We start from the raw sequence: 21,338 nt of genomic DNA, 5'->3' as shown, positions 1-21,338 counted from the left end.
AGCAGAGTTTTGGACTGATGGTATTCCTAGTTTGTGACCTAGTGAGCCAATATCAGAATGTATTTTTGATAGACTTCAAAGCACTATTGTAAGTCGCTCTGGATAAGGGTGTCTGCCAAATGCCATAAATGTAAATGTGTATAGCAAAAGCAAACCATTTGGAGCATAGTTGTTTAATATGTTATTGTGTTGGTGCAGCCTCTATTCAAATCCATTCACAGTATTCCATACACTTCTGTATTTAGTATTATGTACAATTCAGTATTCAGTACACTTCAGTATTCAGTACATGTCAGTATTCCATACTTAGTACTTTATACACTTCAGTGTTATGTACACTTCAGTATTCAGTACACTTCAGTCTTCAGTACATTCGACCTTTTCCAGCTAATAAACAAGCCACATAAAAAAATTACACTTGCAGGTCATGCATTAAATGTAAACTGGTAGCATTCTTATTTATTTAGTAATATTCTTTATTCTTTTTCCATCAAATCCGTTATAAAGCCACCAGACTGTGATTTACCTTTAAATCTAAGTAGATAATGACAGTTCGCCTAGATAACATGAAAAGGCAATTAGATCATCTTTAATTTAAAGACTTTTAATTTAAAACTTTAATTAGTTGCCCTATCCAAGATGGCGGCGCCGTTGACATGTCTGGCGTAGCCTAATGAGGCACTTTTTCATATCTCAGAGGAAAATGTCTATACCACGCTTTCCAGTCCATTTCATTTTCATTTTGTATTTAATCGCTGTTCATTTTAGTTTCATTCGTGTGGCTCTACCATGAACATTTATGAATTTAACGTCCCTTTTACAGAGTTGTCAGAGTGGACCGGATGTTACATATTCCAGAGCGGAAGCAAAATTGGGCAGCGTTCTGTCGGCCATTTTTGTTGTTAGCTGCCCGAAACGTTCTGTTCCTTTTACCCTTAAGATATTTTTTCAAGTTTTTAAGCGACCCACACCGCAGGGGCACGTAAGTATGCTATCGAGCTATATATAAAACTCGCCAAATCCTAGGAACAATTTAGTTGATATATACATGTTAATTTTATCCTTGTTTATCTAACCTCGCCTAGCTAGCTGTGTTAGCTGTGTCGCTGAAGGCCTTGTTTTCTTGCTAGCACATGCTAACATTTCCTCTGTGCTGTCGCACTGCGCTGGGAAAGCTGTACTTTGGGCAAAATAGTGCTGGTCGGGCGGTAAATAGTTGTTTCCGTATCCAAGTGGATGTTAATTGTTATTTTATCATGCTCTTTTGTGATGTTTCAGTATACCCGGTTAGCTATGTAGCCAGCTAACGTCAATGCGGTTAAAGTGGCTCTGAAATATTAGTGCCATTAGTTGAGTGTCTGCGTCAAGCGGCACGATTTTTCAGTCTCGCGCTCCTTGATCATGAAATGGGGAATGTTAAAGTCGGAAATTTCTCATGCACAGATTTTCTTTAGTGCTAATGTTTCAGATTACCATCAGTGTCTCGTTATTAGTAGCTAAGTGGGGTTCCCCCAGTCCGATTGGCTCTGATGGTCTGATTAGCTCTCTGATGATCTGATAGTAATAATATCAAATACACAAAGTGCTGTTTATAAATTGTACTCTTTAGTAACAGCTGCAGGTATTTTCTCAGCTTCAGATCTGTTGCTGTGGTGTTTCTAATTGCAGAAGCTCATATCAGGCATATCCTATCATTTCGGGCAGTGGACTGTTGTTTTTGTGTGTGCGTGTTCTGAGATAGATTAAATATTTTGCATAAACCAGCTGTGGGATCATGCACAGTGACAAATCACAACACCGTAACATGCCTTTTCTGCTGAGTCAAAGCATATGAGGAGTCTGATTTAGTGGCATAGGGCTGCTGTTTTTAAATCCAGTCACTTAAAGGTTTTGTTTGCAAATCTTTCAATAGCCCTTGCAGACATGTCGGACTTCATCGAGAGCGAGGCGGAGGAGTCTGAGGAGGAGTTTGAGGAGAAGGATCTGAAGCCCAAGAAGACTCAGAGGTTTATGGAAGATGATGATGACGGTAAGAGTTCAGAGATCTTTGACAGGATGATTCAACTAGCACACCAATACCTGTTTGCTAACGTCTAAATGTACAGCTTTTACAAAGGCTGACATCAGTATTGTACTTCAGTGAGCACTTTATTACATATACATCTTATCGACACATTATTATTATCCCAGATATATAAGCTCGTGCGTTATTATTCATATTGCATCTGTGACTGTTCCAGCTGCATCAGTATGCATAAGTTTAATCACATATGGTTCTCTGTTTTGCCCATTTTTTTGTTTGTTTTGTTTTGTTTTTTTGTTGTCTTTTGTTTTCTTTAAGAAGAAGAAGAGGAGAACACAGAGGATCAGGATGAACATGGGAACCTGAGAGGACTTATCGATGATGACAGCGTGGAGGAGGAGGAGGAGGAGAATAGAAGCGCAGTAGCTGACAGCGATTCTGGAGAGGAGGTCCGACATCGTCGCCGGAAGCGCGGTAAATATTCAGTTATATTTTTGCTGCTTTTCAGAAAAACTAATACACTAGTTTATCTTTTGGATTTTGATTTGTCCCTTCATCAGGTCATAAGTAATTTGCATATTGTTGAGAAAATCTTGATTCGTCACCATCACCAGAATATGTGCAAGTGTAAACTTAGGATAAGACTCATAGTTCAGAAGTTTTAAAGGCTTTTAATACACGATGTGTGTGTGTGTGTGTGTGTGTGTGTGTGTGTGTGTTTGTTTATGAGCTCAGTGGTGTAAACTTTGTCTTTCTCTTCCAGATTATGATGACCTTCTGGATGATGATGATCTGGACCTTATTGAAGAGAACTTGGGGGTTAAAATGAAGAGGGTGAGTCCGCAGAAGCCTTATTTCCCCACAATGCTCCTGCTGGCTATAGGTGATTAGGTTGTTCATAAACCTTGTACATAAATATGATATGGATTGTAAAAAGCCCTTAGAACTCAATACATAGTCATGATATTATTTCTTCATTATAGTGGCCACTTTTGTATGTGGTGTCATACGTTATATGCATATTTGATACGTGGCAGTATGACTGACCCTACCTAGACCATTGTCATAATTTTATATAAAATATATTATCCTCATTTACGAGTATGGCATTGTACATATCCTGATTTCCTCACGGTTGTATTGCGTGAGATGTGTCTATAAGCAGTTTTCATGCCAATAACAAGTTAGGTTAGTAACAGTGTGCGTTTTTAAAATAGGTATGAACAAGCCACATTCTTAGTTACTGCAGCTGACATAGTCTCATCGCTCCTTAGAGAGTGCAAGGGCAGCCGATCTGAGCACACGGAACAGTATTAGAGCGCATAAGCATACTTATTAGCAAGTGCAATGTGTTGTGATTTGCGAGCACACACAGCTATTTTTAAGTGTGCAGCAGTGAATCAAGTGCACAGAGAAACTTCTGTGCGGGAGCGGGAATAAGACCTACGCATGTTTCCACGCCTATGATTGGTCACGCTCAACTAACCACCTTTCATTCAGAAATAGACCTTGATCTCATTCAATGCAAAATTCCTTGTACCCTCTTTTAATAAGCACGCACACTAAGACTGTTCCGTGCTCTCAGATCGACCACCCTCACGCTCTCTGTTCGTAATCCTGTTCACTCCATAGACGTGAAACTGAAATCATGTTTACCTGTACAGAAAAAGAAGTACTCGCGTGTGAGAACGATGGATGATGATGGTGAAGACGATGAGAAAGACCAGATTGCAGATGAGATCTTTACCAGGGATGGTGATGGAGAAGGGGACGAACTTGGAGAAGGTGGAGAAGCGCTGCACCCAGGGGATGATGAAGAGGAAGAAGAGGGAGAGGAATCAGGTAGAGTTTTAGCCAGTAGTGTGTGCCGTTCAAGATTGAATACCATGATAACATTTATGTTGTTTATGCTGTTTATGTTGTTTTGATCTGCACAGACATAGATGATTTCATTGTGGATGATGATGGACAGCCCATCACCAAAAAGAAGGGAAAGAAGTTTACTGGCTATACTGATGCGTAAGTACATCACTGAAATATATGTTGTTTTTAGATGTAGTTTTTTTTTTTTTTTTTTTTGTTTTTTTTGTTTTTTAAGAGTATTTGGCATAAATGTTGTTATGTTAAGTGACACGAGACTTTTGAGTGACAATGTCCTTTTTTTTTGTTTGTTTGCTTATAGTGCCTTACAAGAGGCCCAAGAAATTTTTGGTGGTGACTTTGACTTTGCTGAGTTTGACCCCGAGGCATACGATCATGCTGAGGAGGAAGAAGAGGATCAGGATGATGAAGCATGGGATCGACCAAAGAAGCAGACAAAGAGGAGAGTGGGCCGCCGCAGCATCTTCGAAATCTACGAGCCCAGCGAGTTGGAGAGCAGCCACATGACTGATCAAGACAATGAAATACGTTCCACAGATATGCCTGAGAGGTTCCAGGTGGGTTTGTGCAGTCACATTAAACCTGCATTACCACCCAGCATCAGCAAATTGACTACTGCAGCATACTAGAGAGACCACAGTTTTAAAGTTCTCGATTAAAGACTCTTAATCAGATGCTTCAGTCAGACTTGCAGCTCAGACGTGAGACTTGATTCATACTTGCATAGCGACACTTGTGAACATCTCTGCCTTTATGCATAGCTGATTAAAAGGCAGGAAGGTCAAGTAAAAAATTGCAGTATAAATGAAATTATTGATACACATGTCAATCCCAACTATTTTGAATAAAACAGGACTTTTTTTTTTTTGGAGGGAACGTTATCATTGTGTTTATATGTCAGATGGAAACAAGTCACTTTTTTTGGTACATTTTTATCATGTTGTATTATGTACCTAAAGTCAGTAAAAAAAATTGTCTGCGATTGTGGTCTCCAGTTGCGCACTATACCTGTGAAGCCTGCTGAGGATGATGAACTAGAGGAAGAGGCTGAATGGATCTACAGAAATGCTTTCTCTACACCCACTATATCCATGCAGGTATTGTGAAGCTTCTTATGTTTCTGAATACATTTAAAGTCCCATAACTCTCAGTGGTAAAGATACCTGTTGGCCTACATTCTAGGAGAGCACAGACTACCTGGACCGTGGAACCACCACTAACTTTAGCAGGAGAGGCCCCAGTACCATTGCTAAGATCAAGGAGGCGCTCAACTTTATGAGGAACCAGCACTTTGAGGTACCATTTTGATAGAACAGCCATTTACCAAAATAAATCTGTATTTTAAAATGAAATGCTGATAAACATTTTTATTAAAACTAATGCTATATTTGTCCTTTACATTGCATTTATAACTTGTAATTTGTAACAAGTTACATCACTGTATGTCCGAGATTTGCACCGTGCTGGCTCACGAGTAGCACAAAGTGCATAATGTAAACCTGACAGTGATTAAAACCAGTTTAGCCCTCTTAAGGTTAATTAAATAATGTTGCAAAGGAGCCTAAATGGCACTTTTTAGATTTCTTAATAATCTTTAAGTTTTAAAACAATGCTGGGTACATTCGTCCCAAGAACATCCCTGGCCAGATTGAGTGTGCTCAGAAATGTGCTTGCTGAATTAGCTGGCCCATCGGCTGGGCATATGTGACAAAACAAACTGCACTGAAAACCCTCTCACTGAGTACCGTCCAAGAACAAACAAATTGTGCAGGCCCAGATGCCATTTTGGCAAACCAGGAAGTGTAATCAAATGCACATCCCAAATATTAGGACTGAAAGATACAACCAAAATCACCTAGCCCATTGTTAACTCTGTATTTAAAATACTCATTATCTTGTGTTTTATTTTTACAATTTATTTCAGATTTATATATAAAGTGTTTATGGTTTTGATCCATTGGTAGCCGTAAGGGGACCAGTAAACTTTGGCTATAAAATGAGCATTAAATTGATTCCTGTTTTTCTCCTTTTTCATCTTGTAGGTTCCCTTTATTGCTTTCTACAGGAAGGAATATGTGGAACCAGAGCTCAACATTAATGATCTGTGGAAGGTGTGGCAGTGGGATGAGAAGGTAAACTCGCTATGTTGTATCTTACACCCTTCAGGTTGTATGACTGTTTATTGTTTGTGTTGTTCACATAAATATTATTTGACCTATGTGTGTTTTTCTTCAGTGGACCCAGTTGAGGACACGTAAGCAGAACCTAACCCGACTTTTCCAGAGAATGCAGTCATATCAGTTTGAACAGATCTCCGCTGACCCTGATAAGCCACTGGCTGATGCTATTCGTCCACTGGACACGGCTGACATGGAAAGGTAGGCTGATTGACTACATAAGAGGTAAAAGGAATATTGTGTGAATTTCATTTTTAAATAACATTTACATGACGTTATATTGCTCTAATGGCAAACAACGCTTTTTTAAATGGCAGACTAAAAGACGTCCAGTCTATAGAAGAGCTGAGTGACGTGTACAACCACTTTTTGCTCTATTATGGACGAGACATTCCCAGGATGCAGAATGCGGCCAAAGTAACCAAGAAAAAACTGAAGAAGATCAAGGAAGTGTCAGAGGAAGATGGTACAGCCATGTTGTAATTGAATATGAGTTACTGGGTAGAATATATGACTGGATAATTGTGTGATACTGTCCTTTGGTTATACCAGGTGAGGAAGCTGAGGTGGAAGAGGAGGAGGAAGAGGAAGAGGAGCAGAAAGGGCCGGATCTGAAGCAAGCCTCTCGTAGAGACATGTACAGCATCTGCCAGGCTGCAGGACTTGGTGTGTGATTATGCTAGATGAGATTTTTATCTATTATTTATTTATTTATTTATTTCAGATATGCTGACATATTGAGCTCCATAATGCCAAGAGATGTGCAGAAAGCTCTGAAAAATTTGTAATGGGCACTTTAATATTTCAAAATACTAATTGTTTTATGTAGTGTGGTATTACTTAGCCTAAGGATGTCTTTGGAGGCAAGCGCATGCTGAGATTCATGTAAAATAATCACGCTGGCTGTTTCCATGTTTTACTGTTTTACAGATGGACTGGCCAAGAAGTTTGGTCTCACTCCTGAGCAGTTTGGTGAAAACCTGCGTGATAGTTACCAGCGACACGAGACTGAGCAGTTCCCTGCAGAGCCATTGGAGCTGGCCAAGGACTATGTATGCAGGTAAAACCTAAGATGACTCTAGCAATCACCTTGACTTGCAGAATTAATACATACTGCTTTTTCTTTAGTGGTACAAGGTTGCTTACAGTGGGCCTGTTGCAAAATAATGCATATTTATTTTGATGTTCACAGCCAGTTTAACACACCAGAAACCGTTCTTGAGGGCACACGCTACATGGTGGCCATGCAAATTGCCCGTGAACCTCTGGTCAGACATGTCCTGAGACAAACTTTCCAGGAAAGGGCCAAGATCAACATCAAGCCCACTAAGAAGGGCAAGAAGGTAAGGGCCTAGAGACACGATCAGGTCAATGAGCTGCTTTCTGCTAATAAAATCATAGATACTTTATGTTGTGTGTGGTGGTGTTTTTTTTTAACTTGACATCAAGGAAATGGGCAACATTGAAACATCTGTTTTTTTTTAGTCTCACTAGTTTCCTTGTTAATGTTAGTTCAGTTTTAGATGATTTCACAGTAAGCTTACAGAGTGCATTTACTGTTCATTTTTGTTTTTTACTGTTCATTTCTGTTCATTTATTAATGAAAATATTCTTTAATTTTTACTCAGTCATATCATATTAATTCTTTCTAGTCTATTTATGCTGACTATTTTTGGTCAACAAAGAAGTACACATGTATTAAATGGTAACTAAACAATTTGTTAACGTGATACTGATGCACAGTAGATAGGATTTACATTCATCCATGTTTGAGAAACAAATCATCTGGTTTATCTGTGCTGCATTTGTGCAGTCTTATATCACAATCTGCACAAGCAACAGTGTTTTGGAGTGATTTAGAAGGTGACAGTGTGCAGATGGTGTGTCTACAAATGCAGCACAAGCATTAATTTCTTTTTCTGACTATATGGGGGTGGTGTCTTTGGAGAGGGTTATTATGTGTTAATATTATCATTATAACATGCTTTAATCAACAATGTGTTTTGTTTTTGATATTGTTTACTAAATTTTTAGATTTAAGCAGTTATTCTCCTGTGTTGCAGGATGTAGATGAGGCACACTATGCATATTCCTTCAAATACTTAAAGAACAAGGCTGTGAAAGAGCTAAGTGGAGATCAGTTTTTGAAGATGTGCTTGGCAGAAGACGAGGGACTACTCACTATAGACATCAGCATTGACTTGGTTGGAGTTAAAGGGTAAAACTTGTACACAGAGCCATCTGTTCTGTACCTAAATCTTACACACTTCTTGACGATTATCAAGACTTGCTTGATTTAGCATCTTACTCAAAATTATTTTAATGCAGTGCTATAATCCAGGAAATCGGTTCAATACATTTAATTTTCTTTTTTTTTTTTCTTCTTTTTTTTTTTTCCTTTGTTTCTTTTTTGGTGCAGCTATGGAGGTGATCAGACCTACTTTGATGAGATAAAGCAGTTCTACTACAGAGATGAATTCAGTCACCAGGTGCAAGAGTGGAATAAACAGAGAACACTGGCCATCGAACGTGCCCTCCAGCAGTTCCTTTATCCTCAGATGGCCAAGGAGCTGAAGAATAAACTTGTTGCAGAGGCCAAGGAAAATATCATCAAGGTCAGTTTAAAATGTTTTCAATGTGATGTAGGATGTTTTTTTATTGCAGATTCAAAAACAGCCCATAAAGGAGCTATTACTAGAACACAGGATTCAGTTTCATTTTCCATTGAGTAGCATTAAGTGCAGTCAGAAGTACTTACCAAAGATCATACAACTGAAACAACTGCTAGCTCTGTTACTGCTGTCAGAGTTTCTTGTGCAGTGATAATTGATTTGCAGTACATGACCAATTTTTTACATTTTGAAACATTTTCAATTGTGGTGTTGTTTCTGATCTGTGATGCAGTCATGCTGCAGGAAATTGTATAACTGGCTGAAGGTGGCTCCATATAGACCAGACCAGCAGGTGGAGGAGGATGATGACCTAATGGATGACGCTCAAGGAAAAGGCATCCGCGTCTTGGGAGTGGCCTTTGCTTCTGGCAGGTACTGACCAATTTATTAGTTTAAAAAAAAAAAAAAAAAAAAAAAAAAAAAAAGACTTGCAGGCCTTTTGTGGTCTTGTCGCTAAACTCTTGGCTGTCATGCTTGTGGCCGTGTTATAATTTTCAGTATATTTGACTATTTTACATGTGGGGGTGTGTGTGTGTTTCCGCAGAGACACGCCTGTATTCTGTGCTCTGATCAACGGTGAAGGGGAAGTTGTGGACTTCCTCAGACTTCCTCACTTCTTAAAAAGGAGGAATGCATGGAGGGAGGAGGAACGGGAGAAAAAGGTGAAACACTCTAAAGGCTGTAGTCATCCTTTACTAGTTGGCAGACTTAATGTTCTTAAAATAATTTAAAAATATTATGTCTCAACAGCTTCAAGACATTGAAAATCTGAAGAAGTTTCTTCTCAGTAAGAAACCCCACGTGGTGGCTGTTGCTGGTGAAAATCGGTATTTCTGCTTGCTTTGTCTGAAGCCTTAACAGATTAATACCTAGAATTACTGCCTTGTACTTGTGTGTTTCAGTTAATTGTTGATTTAGTCAGCATGGGTGGCATTGCTGCTGTCAGTGATTACTGGTGTGTGATTCTCTTCTCTCTCATCCTTCGCAGTGATGCACACATGCTGATGGAGGACATCAAGCGCACAGTCAGTGAGTTGGAGCAAGACTCATCTCTGCCTGCTGTGGGAGTCGAGCTTGTGGACAACGAGTTAGCTACACTGTATATGAACAGCAGAAAGTCTGAGGTGACTCAAAAGGAATACCATTTTCAACGTAATCGCTATACACTACATCTGTAGCACATGTGTGATGACCACAGGCAAGAATTTCATCACCTTTCCAGCTTACACTAAAGAAAAAACAGAACTCCTGTTTACTCAAAACACTTATAAAAGGAGTTTAAAGGCATTTGTTTCATTCTGTCACTGAACGTATAATGTATGCAACTAGATAATGAAAATTTTAAATCAGAACCATTACACCCTAGCAAAGCCTTTGGATAAGACAAAGCTGTTCTTATGTAGTTTTATGCAGGACAGGAGCAAATATAGCCACAAGCAGCAATCTGTGGGGTCCAAGCACCCTTCACAAAAAGAGCTTCCAGTCGCCAGTTCTTAACAAGTTCGACAGAACGCTAGTCCCAGTAGCTCAATGTTAAATGCCTCCTCAAAATGGGTTGGCTGACTGTAGCCATGTTTTATAAGTAACCCAGAAATCATCATTAGAATTCCACATAAAGATTAGCACAAAGATGCAATACACATAAAGATTAGCACAACGATGCAATATAAAGATTAGCACAACGATGCACTACACTAAATTTCAACTCAGTTGGACATACTGTGAACGTAACCCCGTCCCCTATAAATGATTATGCCCCCAATTTTGCATGTCTTCATCTTGTCTTCAGCATGCCATTTAATTTTTATGTGAATACATGCAGAAAATCATGAGTAACAACTGTTTTGAGTAAACCTAAATCCACCCAGTTACATATGCTTTTTTCCCCTGGTTTTTGTGGCATCCATGTGCAATGTTTATAATGCATAATAAATTCTTTGTTCTAAAGTAGTCCCATCTCTTTAAAGGAATAATTTCACTTTAAGTGAAACTTAATTAACAAATATCTTTGACTGGAGAGTTCATGATTACGTTCAACAAAAATGCATGTTTTTCATTGGCTCCACTACCCATAGGCATCCATCATAAGTGAATTTCAAACATCCCTTTTGGGATCAGAAAATCCATTGCTCACATGTTATTACTCTTGTACAGGCGGACTTTAGGGACTACCCTCCCCTTCTTCGCCAGGCTGTGTCCGTGGCTCGCAAGATTCAGGACCCTCTTGTGGAGTTTGCTCAGGTGTGCAGCAGCGATGAGGACATCCTGTGCCTTAAACTGCATCCGCTACAGGTATTGCACTGACTGCTGGGCAGTAGATAATTATTTTTCCACACAGTTTGTAATATAATATTTTATGGACTGATATTTGCATGTTGCATTAGTTATAAACTGATACTATGTAATATATTAATATGTGATGGTCACAGTGAGTCAGGGGACAAAACAGTTTCTCTAAATGAGGAATACAAATAGAAGTTAATTATCTGGCGGTTCTATTCGTAATTTGCCATTTGCATAGATTAGTTTGCATAGAATTTACCATGAGGCAACTATAAATAAACAACAAATAGCCCTGACATCCCAAATTCACAAGGTTTTCACCAAAGTTGTCACCAGATTAGACAACAAATTAATGCCTTACTTGATCAGCAAGAAAAAATGAAATACTCAATCAGTTCTGCATCCTTTTACCTCTTGTAGTATAAAACGTTTCTCACTTTCAGTACTGTTTGTTTATACTCTTATATTCTTACTTCTTGTCTGCCCTGATTGGCTCCCAGCTCTTGTCTATCATCGGCGTCTTTCATGCCTAAACCTGGGGCATGATAATGTTGGACATACCTGTGCCAATTCTGACCTGACACCCCGACGCAGCACTAACTGTGAATAATTGTCAGGGAGAATCACAGGTCCCCAGACTCAGCCATGTGTGACTCAATCCAAAAAAAAAAAAAAAAAAAACTGCAACTTTATTCATGTAATATTTTTTAAATTCAGTGTCATAGAATTGTCATGTCATATGTGCAATAAAGGGTAGATCGTTGTTGTACTACAATAGTTTAATAGTGTTCTCTTAACTTGTGTCTTTGCTATAATTTCCAGGAGCATGTTGTGAAGGAGGAGCTGCTCAGTGCACTTTACTGTGAGTTTATTAACCGTGTGAATGAAGTTGGTGTAGATGTGAACAGGGCCATTGCTCATCCTTACATGCAGAGCCTGGTTCAATATGTCTGTGGCTTAGGACCAAGAAAAGGCTCACATCTGCTCAAAGTAAGCATTCACTCTAGTATTAAATGTTTGATACAGGATACGGGTTCTCTGGCCTTCATATGGTGGTTAGATGCTAAAGTGATCCTTCTTTATTTTTCCATCAGATTCTTAAACAAAACAACAGTCGTTTGGAAAACCGGACGCAGTTGGTCACAATGTGCCATATGGGACCTAAAGTGTTTATCAACTGTGCTGGATTTATCAAAATCGACACCGCTTCCCTCGGAGACAGGTGACACAATTATAACTTGCTTACCCCTCACATTCCACTGGTTTTATCTGTAAAGATCTGAAAAATAGACTAAGGTGTTTTTATTTCACCCTGTAGCACCGACTCCTACATTGAAGTTCTAGATGGCTCTCGTGTTCATCCTGAGACTTACGAGTGGGCTCGTAAAATGGCTGTGGATGCCCTGGAGTATGATGAGTCTGCAGAAGATGCAAATCCTGCAGGAGCTTTGGAGGAGATCCTGGAGAACCCAGAGAGGCTTAAGGACCTGGACCTGGATGCATTTGCTGAGGAGTTGGAGAGACAGGTGAGTCAGAAACAGAACATACAGCTCATTACGTGTATTTGCATGCACAAAATTATCTGATAACCACAGAAAAAACATAATTAATCCAGTGCAGTTATATGCACAACTAGACTGAGGGATTGATAGGATTTTGGGTTGCAAGGAAATCAGTAATATCTTTCTAAATACCTGGAAGGAAATGCATTCCTTCTTTGCATTTTTGCAGGTTTTTGTTGATGTCTGTTGTGTGTAATACATCCATTGCAGCTCCTACAATTGCATAAATAAGCATATGTATTATTTAAAAGAAAAACATCTGTATTGGTGCATCTCTTTACGCATCTTTTTTTTGTCACACCAGGGTTACGGCAATAAGGGAATCACACTGTATGATATCCGTGCTGAACTCAGCTGTAGGTATAAAGACCTGCGAGCCCCATACCGACCTCCAAACACAGAGGAGGTCTTTAACCTGCTCACTAAGGAGACCCCTGAGACCTTCTATATCGGTAGGCTCTATACCTCCGACACAAAGATGGACTTGATGGTCTTGAATTGATTAGAATCAAAAACCCCTGTTTTGAGATTTGCATTATTTGATGAAATCCTATTTAATTACTTAAGTCCTTATTCCCTTGTCATATGTACATAGGTAAACTAATCACCAGTGTCGTAACTGGCATCGCTCACAGACGGCCTCAAGGGGAAAGTTATGACCAGGCCATCCGTAATGATGAGACTGGACTATGGCAGTGTCCCTTTTGCCAACAGGACAACTTTCCTGAGCTCAGTGAGGTGAGGCACATTCACCTCTAAAGTTTTTTCATTTTTGCCTTGCACATTTATTTTAATGAGCCATTTAAGTAATGTAATTTTTAGATGTTTTAATATTAAGATATTAGGAATTGCACTAATATTTTTATTTTTACAATAATTTGTATGAATTAATTTTCTTCTCTAAGAGCAGAGTGATTTGAGAAACGTACTGAATAGGATTTTATTTATAATGTGTTTAATAGGAACTCGGATGTGATGTATACAAAACAAATAACAGTTTTGTCTGTTATTCAACCAGTGAAGCAAAAATGTCTCTTTTGAAATTTTATATATAATGTCAATGTTAAAATGCTAATATATACAGTATACTAATACTATACTAGTCAGTTTTCTTTGGGTACTTTCCCCCCATACAGTTCCTTATAGCCTCATATACCTCTCTGCCTTGCATACATTTCCCTAGCCATAGGGAGTAGTGACAACCTAGTCATGATCAGCCAGTTCGAACAAATATGGTCAAATACCACTGACTAATTTCTGTAACATAATAATGTAACATAATAATGGCTTGTGCAATAATACGTTGCTGTCCTGACATCAGGCAACACACTCGAAACCATTTAGTGTAAAGACTTTGTGAGGTATCTTGAAAAGCCTTTAAACACTTCAGACCATTGTCTTCTATCCCTGCTATGAGTAATTCTACCTCTTAGGTTTCTTTAGCAAACTGGTACTTAAAGCAATCCTCAAGGCCCCCCAGAGGATGTCTCTGTTGTGTGAGATGATATAAAGTAGGAATGTGGACCATCTGCAGGGCCCTGACGGCTGGTTTGAGAACCACTGCTCTACAATAGTAATTTTCATCAAAAGTTGTCTGTTTTCTTGTTAAGCAAATTGGGTGAACGTTTTGAAAAGATTCACAAACCTCTCCTATAAAGCACCACGTCAAGCTGTGTGGAAAGATCCTACAAAATGTCTGTTCCCCTCCCCCAGGTCTGGAATCACTTTGACAGCGGCTCCTGTCCTGGACAGGCTATTGGTGTGAGAACTCGTCTAGATAATGGTGTCATGGGTTTCATCCCCACCAAGTTCCTCTCAGACAAGGTGGTTAAGCACCCGGAGGAGAGGGTCAAGGTGAGGTCATCAAACTCCAGTGCTTAATTTGGTTCAGTTCTCTTTCATATATAATAACTACAACTAGAGATGTATTAACAGCAATCAAATATGTCACTGTTGTTTAGTTAATTGGACAGTTCAGCTGGTTGTGATGTAAGTCGCTCTGGATAAGGGCGTCTGCCAAATGCCATAAATGTAAATGTAAATGTTGTGAGGTAGTGGTGACTGATTTAAGTATTAGTGGCTACATGGTCATACTTATTCTGCATACAATAACTCATAGTTCTTTGTCTTTAGGTTGGCATGACTGTTCACTGTCGTATCATGAAGATTGACATTGAGAAGTTCAGCGTGGACCTTACCTGTAGGACATCTGACCTCAGTGACAAGAACAATGAGTGGAAGCTTCCCAAGGACACCTACTATGATTTTGATGCAGAAGCTGAGGATGTCAAACAAGATGAAGAGCATAAGAAGAAACAACAAAGGACCAGTAAGACGCTCATTTAATGATTATTTTTTCATTTTGTGATGCTACAAAAAGCAAGGTGGTTGTTCAGATTATCAGAATTATAAATATCTCTTAAAAATGCGCTTGCGTTTGTCTCCTTTTTCATAGCTTATATCAAGCGTGTTATTGCCCACCCATCGTTCCACAACATTAACTTCAAGCAGGCAGAGAAGATGATGGAGACGATGGATCAGGGTGATGTGGTGATCAGGCCGAGCAGTAAAGGGGAGAACCACCTGACTGTCACCTGGAAGGTAGCTGACGGGATCTACCAGCATGTGGACATACGGGAGGAGGGCAAGGAGAACGCCTTCAGCTTGGGACACACACTGTGGATTAACACTGAGGTGAACATGCAACTAGTCAGCTGTTGTATTTAGTGTAATTCAATTACTCTTCTATTACGTCCTTTATATTTTGTCAGGAATGTGGAGGAATCTGCTAAAGTGTATAATGTGTATAAACATGTTACATGTGTCAGAAAGTTTGATATTTTTGTACTGATTAGTCATTCTCTGCATGCAGGAGTTTGAAGATCTTGATGAAATCACAGCCCGTTACGTGCAGCCCATGGCTGCTTTTGCTCGGGATCTGCTCGGCCACAAGTACTTCCAAGACTGCAACGGTGGAGATAGGAAGGTGTGAGCTTGAGTACTCACAAGTGACAAATGATTAAGCATAACACAGTAAATGCATGAATAAACATTATTTAGATTTAGGTTAATTAATGTTAAATATGTTACAAGATAGACATTTGGTACTAAAGAACAAAATGTAAATCCATACAGAAATAGTCATAATTTTAATTTACATTTCTTAATTGTTTACAGCGACAGTTACAATTTACAAAAACATTGCCAACTATAGCTTTGAAAACATGCATTAAAATCAGAAGCTCTAACAGAATTTATTTAAAAATACAACTAGTTATATAATGCAGTGTTATAACTGTGCTACTACTACATTTCACATAATGTTGATAAAATTACAGACACTAGTTAGACTCGTATATGCAAGCTTGACCTGTCAAAGAAAGTAAAACAGTAAATCTGTAGTATGTTCTCTATTTGACTGTGCCTGACAACGTTTTTGACATGTCTATATCTTGTTTTGCAGAAAATGGAGGAGATCCTCATAAAGGCAAAGAAAGAGAAGCCCACTTTTATCCCCTACTTTGTTTCGGCCTGCAGAGACTTGCCTGGAAAGTTCCTCCTAGGATACCAGCCTAGAGGGAAGCCAAGGTAAGCCAAGCTTAAATTAAACTTGCTGTTCACTTTTACAAGTTGAAGTTAATATAATTTACAATCATATGAAACATATGGCTGCTTCACCTTGCAGGATAGAGTATGTGACCATCACTCCAGATGGGTTCAGGTATCGCTCCCAAATATTCCCCACAGTGAATGGACTCTTCCGCTGGTTTAAAGACCACTACCAGGAGCCTGTGCCAGGTCGGTGACAGCTCTTGTTGACCCTTAATCCAGACTGATTTGCAGTGTCAGACTTCTTCAACTGGTGGAATCTCTGAGGTGTTTAATATTCAGTACACAAATATGCATATTGACCTGTGTCTGTCTTTCTGTCTGTCTGTTTGAAGGAGTAACGCCCAGCAGTAGCAGCAGAATGCGCACACCAGCATCTGTGAATGCAACTCCAGCCAACATTAACTTTGCAGGTCAGTGCTGCACTTTAGGAATCTTGTCAAGTCTGTACGTTTTAAATCCCAGGGAATATGGTATAAAATGTACATACATCCAGAAAAATCTGCAGGAAAAATTAAGCACCATCAGACTTTATCCAAGCCCTGTCCACTTTACATTTAAAATTATTAAATCTGTCCCAAATTACTATCTAACAAGACCAACAGTTTTCTAACAAGACCAACATTAACCTGATTATTTTCCCTATGTCTTTCTCTATTTCAGACTTAACTCGGGCTGTCAACGCTTTGCCCAGGAATGTGACATCACAGATGTTTAATGCTATAGCAGCAGTAACAGGGCAGGGCCAAAATCCTAACACTACTCCAGCACAGTGGGCCTCGAGCCAGTACGGTTACAGCGGAGGCAGCAGTGCAGGAGGAGGAGGCAGCAGCAGTGCTTATCACGTATGCATATCACACCCTGTAGCAATATTTACCTAATCACAACTAAGCATACAATCTTACGCACATTCGAGTCACTTTCATTTCTTACGTTCTAATATACTTGGCTGTTTCTTTTCCTCTTTTGTGGACGCGCAGGTGTTTGCAACACCACAGCAGCCTATGGCGACACCCATGATGACACCCAGCTACTCATACACTACCCCTGGCCAACAGCAGACCATGAGCACACCACAATATCCCAGCAGCACACCGCAGTCCTCCCACAGCCATCACCAACACCCTTCATCCACACCTTCGTCATCCTCCTCGTCATCCAGGGTTCGGACGCCACAGCCAAAGTGAGTGAATGCTGCTGCTTTAGAGCCTTTCATAATGATCTTCCATAATATTCCACTGCATAACTTGAAACTTACTACATTAAAGCAGTAGTTCAGCCAAAATTGCGTTGTGTAACACTGCTTGAGAAGGCAGGAGTTGATTCTCTGTAGGAAATGGGATGGAGATTTGAAAGGAATTAGAAGTAAAATACTAATTTAAAAAAAAAAAAAAAAAAAAAATGCAACCAGGAATCTCATTTGACTTTAAAACGCATCTGGTGCTGCTGATACAATGATCAGTCAATGGTCCATATACCAGTTCAGCCTCATGCAAACTACATTCCTAAATCACAAATCATTATTAGCCTTGTAGCTCTAAGAAGCTAATCTAGTTTATCTGATCCCAGACTCGTGCTAATTTTTTTAAATTGTGTACTGATGGCATTTTCCCCCCCTTACTACTTTCCAGACCATCCAGTCACACAGCTGTGGATTGGGGTAAAATGGCTGAACAGTGGCTGCAGGAGAAGGAGGCTGAGAGACGCAAGAAGGCAACTCGCATGACGCCACGGCCCTCGCCGAGCCCCATGATCGAGAGCACACCGATGTCCATCGCCGGAGACGCCACGCCACTGCTGGATGAGATGGACCGATAGATGTTAACACATCCTCATTGCAAACACAAAGCCTCCACGTTCATTTCATCTCCATGTCTCTCTCTCATCGTGTGCTTTCTTATTTGCTCAGTCTTTCACTGCTCGAAGTGTTTGATTTTGAAAAGCAGTCATTCAGAACTAATGAGACAAACTCTACAGAAATGACAAACTAATTCAGGAAATGGACCTGTGATGACGTTTCTCTCTTTTTTTTTTCTTTCTTTTAGAAAGGAGCACAGGTGTGCTCCCTGTATTTCTATTTCTGTTGAGGTTTTAATAAGAGCTAAAAGTTAAGACTCTGAATAAAAACACATGGTGGACGGGCTCTTTGGCATTGCTGCTCGTGTTGAGTTGTGAGAGCTGGCTAATTCAGACCTGCTTCACTAAATGGAGAGCTGTTCACTTTTTATATAATGCATCCTAATAAATAAAACTGACCTGTGGTATCAGCCTCAATGCTGTGATACAGACGCTGCGACAGTTTAACAGGGATGTTGGAAATGAGTTACAGAACCATGTAATAGGGTGAGGTGTTCATTACAAGATGCACTTAGAGCAGTGTTAATATTTTATGTTGTCAAAGACAGCATTAAGAAGAGATAAGCCCGGAAAAGCAGTCTTGATACCAGTTTCCTCTTTACTGAAAATCTTTGATGCATAATGCGTATAAAGGCCCATGTTGGAATATGTTATCAGAAGCTTTACTGATTTAAGCTTCTGTGGTACTTTGATACTTATGAGTATGTGTTAAAAGTTTACTGTAATACTTTCTGATGAAATGTTTTGGGGCCATAAATGAAATCTTGCTTTCCCCCAATTTTATGAGTTAGTTCTTTGAATTTATTCATTTTGTCACATAAATGTGGTCGACTTTGCTGTGCTTCAGCTCAGCTAGATATTAATTCTTGTTCATGAGCATATTTTGTGACTGCAATAATTTTTTTTCCTCATCAAAGCCAGACTTTAATTGGTTTTCCACAGGCGCATTTTCTTCATAATTTCTGTATCCTGTCTTACCCAACACAATGCTGAGAAATCTGCATTAATTTCAACTATTAATCATCAATCCTGGTGTGACAATTTCCTTATATACTGTGACCGTTTTAAATCTTCCTGTTAAACCTAGTCTGTTCATTTTAGTTTTATCAATTAATGAAAAGATTTTTTTTTTTTTTTTTTAATAGTTTGTCTTTATTTTCCCTGAAGCTGCCTAGTAGTGTAGTCATTCCTTTATTCCTATTATTGAATTCTGGGGAAAAGACTGTTTTTTTTTGTTTTTTTTTTCTGCCGCCGTATGCTCTGTACAGGGGTTGGGTCATGTGGGTATAGTGTGACCTTAATGGCAGGAAGTGAATGCGAATGAATGTGAATGCTGTTCAGTATAATTCACTGCTGAGATCATGTTCATTTCTTTTCTTTGATAAAATTCTTAAAAGCAAAACACCGAGCTGATTCACTGGTTTCATTATAGACATCGTATGACACAGTGAGTGTTGCGTGTCACCAAAAGGAGCAGACGTTGCATTGTGAAGCTCCTGTGTTATTAGTGTTTGACAATGTTTAAGGCAAGACACGACAGCTGAATAGGAATTTTTTTTTTTTAAACAATAGATATTACAATCAATCTTTGCCAGTTGATTACTGATGGTCTTTGAAGTATTTTTGTCTTGGAAAACTTTCAAGAAAACATGAATTTATTTGGGGTTTCTTCTAATTAAATATGCATACATTTGCATACTATATAAAACCAAAAATCTAGTCTTTGCATGATGTTAGAATTCATTTCACTGTGAACACACTTCAGAGGAAAAACAACAAATCATTTTGTTGGAATATCATTTATGTACTGTTTAATCAATAAAATACTATACACTGTTACAGAAATGGTTTTATATGCCATTTTTCAGTTAAATCTATCATAAATCCAACATTTATCAACATTTTGAGAAATTCCTGTGTAATAAGCTAAATAGGAATATGAATGTGCGTGTAAAATGTGAATACAGGTAGTCTAAAAACTGGCAATGTTGGTTCTGAACAATTTTTGAGAAAAACGGTTAAAAATAAATGTGATTTTATGTACTTCCACACTAGTTAGTGTGGTTTATAAGTGGTCACCCCAAGAGTCAAGGCTAGCACATGCTTTCTGTGAGGCGTGTGAAGCCACCCAACCACATCTTTTTGAACTGCTGCATCACAGGACAGCGTAAAACACTCAGAGGTAAGCGCTATCTACCTTCTTCTACATACACGAGCTCACAGTCGCCCACGAATGGCTAGTGCCGCTGTGATGGACTGGAGAGAAAGCATGCCATCCATGGATGGCTGTGGCATCGATGGTGTGAACACTTTTCTGTTGCACCACTCTGGAGCCATAAGATTTATAAAAGAAATTTATATATATATATATATATATATATATATATATATATATATAATCATAATGAAACAACCTATTTTATATTTATAAAGGGAAATAAGCTTTTAAGGGACATATCAAAAGACATGATTGTGCCAAGTGGTCAAAACATAAGACTTCTCCAATGTTGCTCATTTTGATGCAGTGGTCACAAGTGGGGAAAAAAAACAGTGAAAAAACATATTACTGGTGAGTTTTGACATTTTTATTACTACAGTTGAACAACATTTCTACCTTTTAATCATTCACCACTGTATGATATGGAGATTCCATAGCAAAGATGCAAAATCAGCAAATGTAACGAAAAAAAGACCATCCCACAGTATGTATCATCAGTAACCTATAAAATGGTTGGCATAACCTTTCAATGTTGTATAATATGATTGTTTCTATGACCATTCATATCACCTTCATGTCATATTTACAATCAAACTCAGACTATGTGTTAGACACCTGAATGAAAATCCTTGTCACTGTGTTCTGTGGAATTCCATGCCCTGAGAAATAATCCTTCCATTTTGTTCATGCTGGGAATCCAGTGATCTGGCAACTCCTGCCGTTTCTGGTCACGGGTACTAGCGTGTGTCTCATATTAGCCAGAGAAACACATGATGCAGTGAAGAAAACAAAGCCTTCACTTAAAATCCGCCATTGGAAAATCCTCAGAGGGCCTTTAAGGAGAATGATGATATGACATCTAATGCCTTCTGTGCATACACAACTCTGCATTCACAGTAATCTGATTATTGGAATTTAGGGCTTTTTTTATTTTTGCAATAATAAAACCAGTGTACATAAATGTAGCTGCTCATCCTGTCAGGAAACGAAGCTGTTGCAGAGATGGACTTGTTTCAAATCTCATATAAAGCAAACAGAATTTTAAAAATATAGACA

The 21,338-nt window shown here is 38.9% G+C and overlaps 1 protein-coding gene across 4 annotated transcripts; it reads left to right on the top strand.

Annotated features, from left to right (window-relative positions):
• Nucleotides 1–690: 690 nt before the first annotated feature.
• On the top strand, nt 691–20,111 carry supt6h (SPT6 homolog, histone chaperone and transcription elongation factor). 4 transcript variants are annotated; one of them, XM_026938609.3, is made up of 37 exons: nt 691–982; nt 1,913–2,029; nt 2,342–2,497; nt 2,787–2,857; nt 3,688–3,865; nt 3,961–4,042; nt 4,206–4,461; nt 4,900–5,001; nt 5,087–5,200; nt 5,947–6,036; nt 6,140–6,282; nt 6,399–6,547; nt 6,634–6,747; nt 7,012–7,141; nt 7,274–7,424; nt 8,145–8,299; nt 8,501–8,696; nt 8,986–9,125; nt 9,298–9,415; nt 9,504–9,580; nt 9,742–9,877; nt 10,908–11,045; nt 11,859–12,026; nt 12,131–12,258; nt 12,355–12,562; nt 12,903–13,050; nt 13,194–13,336; nt 14,312–14,452; nt 14,732–14,927; nt 15,054–15,292; nt 15,471–15,584; nt 16,062–16,186; nt 16,284–16,396; nt 16,543–16,620; nt 16,871–17,052; nt 17,188–17,390; nt 17,839–20,111. In XM_026938609.3, exons 2-37 carry the CDS (start codon nt 1,924–1,926, stop codon nt 18,023–18,025), a joined length of 5,175 nt encoding a protein of 1,724 aa, XP_026794410.1. In that variant the 5' UTR covers nt 691–982; nt 1,913–1,923; the 3' UTR covers nt 18,026–20,111. The 4 variants fall into 4 exon arrangements, with proteins under 4 accessions (XP_026794410.1, XP_026794411.1, XP_034167063.1 ...); XM_026938610.3 differs by having other exon boundaries at nt 692–982; nt 2,345–2,497; XM_034311172.2 differs by lacking the exon at nt 691–982 and adding an exon at nt 1,041–1,208.
• Nucleotides 20,112–21,338: the final 1,227 nt, after the last annotated feature.

Source organism: Pangasianodon hypophthalmus, chromosome 15, assembly GCF_027358585.1.
Source record: "Pangasianodon hypophthalmus isolate fPanHyp1 chromosome 15, fPanHyp1.pri, whole genome shotgun sequence".
Taxonomy (NCBI): domain Eukaryota; kingdom Metazoa; phylum Chordata; class Actinopteri; order Siluriformes; family Pangasiidae; genus Pangasianodon; species Pangasianodon hypophthalmus.
Note: the sequence above shows the minus strand (reverse complement) of the source record. Positions and strands in the feature narration are given on the sequence as shown.

What these genes read in the sequence shown, in the direction of transcription:
- supt6h (XM_026938609.3), top strand. Translation starts at nt 1,924, where the DNA reads ATGTCGGACTTCATCGAGAGCGAGGCGGAGGAGTCTGAGGAGGAGTTT. An exon ending in AAGGCTCACATCTGCTCAAA is followed by an intron (nt 12,027 to 12,130) that starts GTAAGCATTCAC and finishes TTTTTCCATCAG; the next exon opens with ATTCTTAAACAAAACAACAG. An exon ending in GAAGAAACAACAAAGGACCA is followed by an intron (nt 14,928 to 15,053) that starts GTAAGACGCTCA and finishes CCTTTTTCATAG; the next exon opens with CTTATATCAAGCGTGTTATT.